This window comes from Drosophila pseudoobscura, chromosome X (assembly GCF_009870125.1).
Source record: "Drosophila pseudoobscura strain MV-25-SWS-2005 chromosome X, UCI_Dpse_MV25, whole genome shotgun sequence".
NCBI classification, from domain to species: Eukaryota; Metazoa; Arthropoda; class Insecta; order Diptera; family Drosophilidae; genus Drosophila; species Drosophila pseudoobscura.
In genome coordinates, this window is record NC_046683.1 from 10,619,047 (window position 1) to 10,624,711 (window position 5,665).

Here is a 5,665-nt window from a genome sequence, read left to right on the forward strand (position 1 = left end):
TCTACGTTTACCAGCACTGCTTGACCAGGGCTCAATGATGGATTTCTTGATGCATGTTGCATTGCTGAAATCCAAAATAATACAAAACAATAAATTGCTTCGGTTTTGCGAGGAATTTTTCCAGTTTGAAGCGACTTTTTTTCGTCGCAATATTCCAATTTCCCAATATCGATAGGTTCTGAGGCGATTAGTGTGGTGAAATAGGCATCATAAACGTTTACCAGCACTTAAAAAATTATGGATGACTCATTGTGGCAGTGAACCATTTAATTTTTTGCATCTGTTCGAAGAATAGCCAGTGACCAGTAGGGCAACCTCCCTGGCATCACAGATCCACTAATACTTGTAACTTGTAGGTGGACTGGTCTGGAGCGCTCATATGAAATTCGATTTTGTTTTGCTAAAACAGAGATGCGCCCCTGGAAGGCAGCATGGTTACAATTTTGCTGGCTGGGTGGTACAGCTCTACAACGCGAACAGTGGACAAATGTGGATACCACTCAGTGAATGATCTCTCGAATAGGAACCTCTTGAGCCTGGGCCCTGGCTCGCTGATTCTAGTCCAGTGTAGTCTAGTATAAAGAACAGTTCATATTTTGTTTAATTTGTTTAGATTAAAAGGGCTTTTATAGGTCTTACATTATTTATAATTTATCACTGTCCCTGGTCTCTGGCTTATTAGCCAGCCAAATCTTACGATTTCCGATTTGGAATATTTTTGTTTGTTTTTCGATGGCCGGAGCATGGACTACTTGTACACCGACTGGTTCCAATACTCCAGTGTGCTTTCTGAGTAGGGTAGGGTAGGGCAGGGCTGGGTTGGTAGTATTGCATACAGTGTGCCCTTCCTTTTTGTACAAGTGATTGTCATCTAATTGTCAGTTTTCGGGAATGTGAGTAGGCCTTGGCTAAACTTTTGTTTAACTTTCTGCCTTTAGCTGTGCAGTTCTCACAATTTTTCAGTTGTTCATATTTGATAAAACAGTGCAGTTCGAAAAGCAGGTAAAACAAAAAAAACAAAAAAACGAAAAAACGAAAAAACGAAAAAAAAAAAAACAAAAATTGAATTGTGAAAATAATTGTGTTTAGTTTTGGAAACCCTTTTACAGTTCCTTTCGATTCATTGAAAAGTTGCAAAGTATGTTCAGGGGCTCACCGGGAAACAAGCCGCCCCTGCTGCCCATCGGGGCGGAGAGGGCCATCCGTTTGCGCACAGCGAAGACTCTGGACCCGAAATTGTGCAGAGTCACTGGCGATGGCAAATCGAACAGTTCCGCACCCGAGTGGGGACACCCCTATCAGACATACTTCAAAGCCAGAAAGCTGTCACTCGTGCCGCCCGAGAGTGACGAGGCGAAACCAAGTCGCCCCAACCGGGGCGACGAGAAACAGAAGCAGCGCTCATCGTCCAGCAGCGGTGAACCAAAGTTGCAGCCGGAACAGCATTCTGGCCCCATATACCAGGCACCACAGAATGCCACAGCAGGGGCAGCCAGGAACCAGGATGCAAGACGGATGCCGTTCCAGGAGCGGCCGAAGCCGTTCGAGGAGCGGCCGAAGCCGTTCGAGGAGCGGCCGAAGCCGTTCCAGGAGCGGCCGAAGCCGTTCGAGGAGCGGCCGATGCAGACGATATTCGCGGGGAAGGCGGCACAGCCAAACCGTCAGCAGCGCCGAGCCTCCGACGCTTTCGGAATGCCGCCAGTGCGCGAGGAGGAGGAGGAGGTGCCATTGAACTTTGGCGGCGCCGAACAGCAGTCCACTGAGACACCACTGGAGTACACGAACGCGATTCTCTACAACGACCTGGTGACCGTCCAGCAGAGGAGCTGCAAAATAGCTCAGTACATCAGAGACGCGCTGCCCACCCACATGCAGCGCCAGCTCTTCCAGCAGGAGATTATCGGCCAGCACCTGGTGGCCGAGCGCAAGTTTTGTGAGCTGCTCGAAGTGCGTCATCAGGCCATTTATGAATGGATGGCCCAGAAATCAAACCAGGCCCAGGCCGAAGCCGGGGCCAAGGGCCAGAGTAAGGATCAGAAACAAGACCAGAAGGACCATCCGAAGCAGAATAAGCACCAGGACCAGAATCAGGATAATGGCCAGAATCCGAAAGACGTACAGTATCGGGCCAAGAATCTGGGAACTGCCAACGACACATTCGGCCGTTTTAAAAAAGGTTCGCGCTTTAGTGCACAAAGTACTCCAATGCATCGTTTGATGAGGGGATCACCTCCAGGGTCGCATCTATCGGGATCTGTACCGGACTCTTCATCTGGTGGTCGGCCAGCATCGTCGTCTGAGGGTCTGCCGCTACCCAAATCTTCCTCTGAGACTCTGCCAGAGGGGAAACAAGGGACTCTACCACGGCCATCGCCAGCTACTGTTGACTCCCTATGGTCTATAAGTGGATCTTCGACAGCTAGTGGCCGACGAACTTGGGGCCTGCCACCAGCTCTGCATGGGTCTCTATTTTCCTCGCCCCCCTTGGGGCCCCAGGGATCTCCATTTGAGTTTACTCAGGACGATGTCCAAGGATCTGCAGAGGGACACATGCAAGGATCCCCTAACACTGAACGACTATCGACTATATCGGGATCCCCAGGGTCTCAAGGATCTTCACAAGCAACCCTCAAAGCGCCGTCATCTGCCTCAGTGACTCCCGTGTCCACTCCTAATGGATCTCTAGAGGAGGCTAAGAAACAATCGCCTCCACAAAGTACTACTGTGGATGGAAAAGCCAACGGCCCATGGTATCAAAATTCCACCGAAGGAGCTGCAGCTCCATTCAAAGCTCCATCTGGAGCTGCGGGCCAAGCGTTGATGTACCAAGAGCCCAGCCAATGGCCACCGATTGGTGCTTCCGCACGCAACACATCCGGCGGATCTTCCGCCAGTACCCAGGTAACAGGGGCCAACCAAGCAAGCTCATCGACTTCGGTGGGACCGCACACTTGGCCTCTCGTTGGCTCTTTATCACGTGGCCAATCCCGAGCCCAGACACGTGCTCCACCACAGAATACATCACGCGGGCCACAACGCAGGTCCCAACGTTCGACTTCACGGGTCCATCGACAGCCGCATCCATCAGTGGTCCTCGGGTGCACACCATGGGCTCACGTCAAGGCTGCCGCAGCACCCAGCGGCCCGGCCAAGTTCCACGCTATAGGAGACAACAGTCGCTTCCACAATAACGAGAAGCATGCCGACGGTCAGCGCTACAACAATCATTACAATAGCCACAATCGTCACAATCTTCACGGCCACGAGAATCACAACAATCACCAGGTCCCACCCACAAAGAGGATCTACGGAGGCGTTCCCAAGACCGAACCCCCAAGCCGCATGTACACGGCCACACAGCCTTCGCCGGCTAGAATCCAGACGCCCCACATTCTGGAGAAACAACAGCTGGGCAATGCCATGCCCAAGCTCCCGATGCCACAAACTCGTCACTACAGTGCCATGCAGAAGCATCCCCAATCAATCACCACCAAAAAGACATTGCAGCCCGGTCGTGGTTCCGAGCCCGATCGCGGCCCCGACACACACGCAAAGCCGAAGGGGGCCAACTCTTAAGCTTTTCAAAAGACATCAAGATAGCCCAAAATTGTCTATAAGATGGAGAGACGACTCCTCTTTTGACAGCAAGATCACAGCAATTAACAACAGAAAAACACAGAACCACGAAGATGAGTAAATTCAGCAGTGTACGATTTTGGATCTAAACGCATTTCAAAATCTGAGCTTATTATTACAATTTTACGAACATTTGTCCAACATTTGTGTCGATTCGAGAACCAATTTTATACAAAAACTTACACTTTTATACACGACGAGCTTGGGTTTTCATTTCATTCCATATCCCTTAGGATCAAAAGCAGAATGATTCTCTGATCTCGGAGACTTCTGGTTGACTCTTCGGCAAACCCCGTTCGTGCTGGTTATTTTCCACTAAAATACTCGAAATTCGATTCGTGTTCGTCAAGGTAAAACGTGATATGTTTTGATGGCCTGTTCCGGTGCCCCGATGATTGGCACAACCACCCCACACCCACCCACATGTGCCACACATGCTACCAGCCACCACTGCGCTCATCCGGAACCTGGCTACGGCCTACCGCCTCCCGCCGCCCACCTCCAGCCTCCTGCCACCCTGTGGTCCGTAGAAGCAACGCTAATTTCCAAAGCTTTTGGCCAACGGCGCTTATGAGCTCTCGGCCCATGAAGTTCGCATTACGTATGTAAAATAGTGCAGAAAACCCACCGTACCATCACCACCTACCCTCTCCACTTGGGCTTTGGGACTGTCCCTGTCCCTGTCCCTCTTACTGTTCCTGTTCCTGGCCTTGATTCTGGATCTGGCTCTGGTTCTGGGCCCCAGACTTAAGGCACAACTTACGCACTTTACATACGAGTAAAACAACAACAAAAACAACAATGAAAAGAAACAAAGAATTAAGTCGAGGCTTTAGATACCTAGTTTCGCTCAAATAAGGACAATTGAAATTTTTCATTGGAATATCTCTGTTTTGAAATATTTTCATAGGTGCAGCACTTCCTCTTTTCTCCCTGGAAATCCTTCGGTGCACCGTGAACCCAGTCCCAGATGAGAGGTACTCAAGGGTTCGCCTCAGATCCTGCTCCCTTTGCCTGCTGCCGGTATACCCTCTGCAAGGGTATACTCGTTTGAACAGGCATGGGAACAGGAACGGCCCTGGGGGGGAAGGACAGCCTGGTCCAGGACATCCACAGAGAAAGAGAGAGATAAAGATAGGCCGGACTGGCAGGGGGGAGGCTGGGCAATGGCTTTTATTGTAAGTTAAGTTGATGCCCATATGCATGGGTGTGCGTGTGCGTGTGTGTGTGTTATGGGTGGAGATTGGGTATGGCGTCCCGCCTTCCGTTTGGCATTCGCAAATTTTCGTCCGTTTCGTGTGTTCGGAAATTTAAAATGTTCTCTGTGGAAATTGGTTTAGCTATGCGTGTGTGTGTGTCTGTGTGTGTGCCTGGGGGATGAGTGGCTGTAGGCTTATATAAGGCAGGTGGGTATTTGTGTATGTGCATGTGTGTGTGTGTGTGTGTGTCCAATGTCCTAACTTTCTCCACATAAACATCACAGATATATAGCCAGAGACGCCTGATTGTATGCCACACTCGACTTGAGATTCTCAATTCAAAAACTATGCATATGTATGTGTGTGTGTGTGTGTGTGTGAAAGAGTGTCTGTGCTCTGTTGTGCTGTGGTGTGCTGTACTGTACTGTGCCATGTGAGGCTATGCATGTGTGTGTTTAGGTAAGCAAACTTATGCGCAAGTTGTTTGTAGTCCAATTTTCCATTTTACTCAGCCACGAGCAATACTTGAGACAGCCACCGTGTGGTAACATATTCAGAGCAGCGCAATTCCATGATCTTGAAGGACATACGAGTATTTCAGAAGATGCTCTTCTTGGAGAGCAGATAGGTATCTACATACCTGTATATATTTTGGGATATTTGCAGTTTAGGCTCTGCTGTCCAAGACTGTCCTGGGTCCATCTTTAGTCCTATCCAACACTGTCTGATTCGATGCTAGTACACCCGTATATCAACCCTCTGGTCCCACTGTCCTGGCCGCCTCGGGCGTGTGCTTTGTGTTTGATAGTGGAGCGGATAGTTTGGCTGCC

The 5,665-nt window shown here is 49.8% G+C and overlaps 1 protein-coding gene across 4 annotated transcripts; it reads left to right on the forward strand.

Moving 5' to 3' along the window:
• Positions 1 to 894: 894 nt before the first annotated feature.
• LOC6901580 (uncharacterized) lies at positions 895 to 3,833 on the forward strand. 4 transcript variants are annotated; one of them, XM_015186348.2, is made up of 3 exons: positions 895 to 1,002; positions 1,090 to 2,176; positions 2,237 to 3,833. In XM_015186348.2, exons 2-3 carry the CDS (start codon positions 1,141 to 1,143, stop codon positions 3,574 to 3,576), a joined length of 2,376 nt encoding a protein of 791 aa, XP_015041834.2. In that variant the 5' UTR covers positions 895 to 1,002; positions 1,090 to 1,140; the 3' UTR covers positions 3,577 to 3,833. The 4 variants fall into 4 exon arrangements, with proteins under 4 accessions (XP_015041834.2, XP_033239498.1, XP_015041833.2 ...); XM_033383607.1 differs by having other exon boundaries at positions 1,090 to 1,548; positions 1,591 to 3,833; XM_015186347.2 differs by having other exon boundaries at positions 1,090 to 3,833.
• Positions 3,834 to 5,665: the final 1,832 nt, after the last annotated feature.

Coding starts and splice junctions, on each gene's coding strand:
- LOC6901580 (XM_015186347.2), top strand. CDS start 1,141: ATGTTCAGGGGCTCACCGGGAAACAAGCCGCCCCTGCTGCCCATCGGG.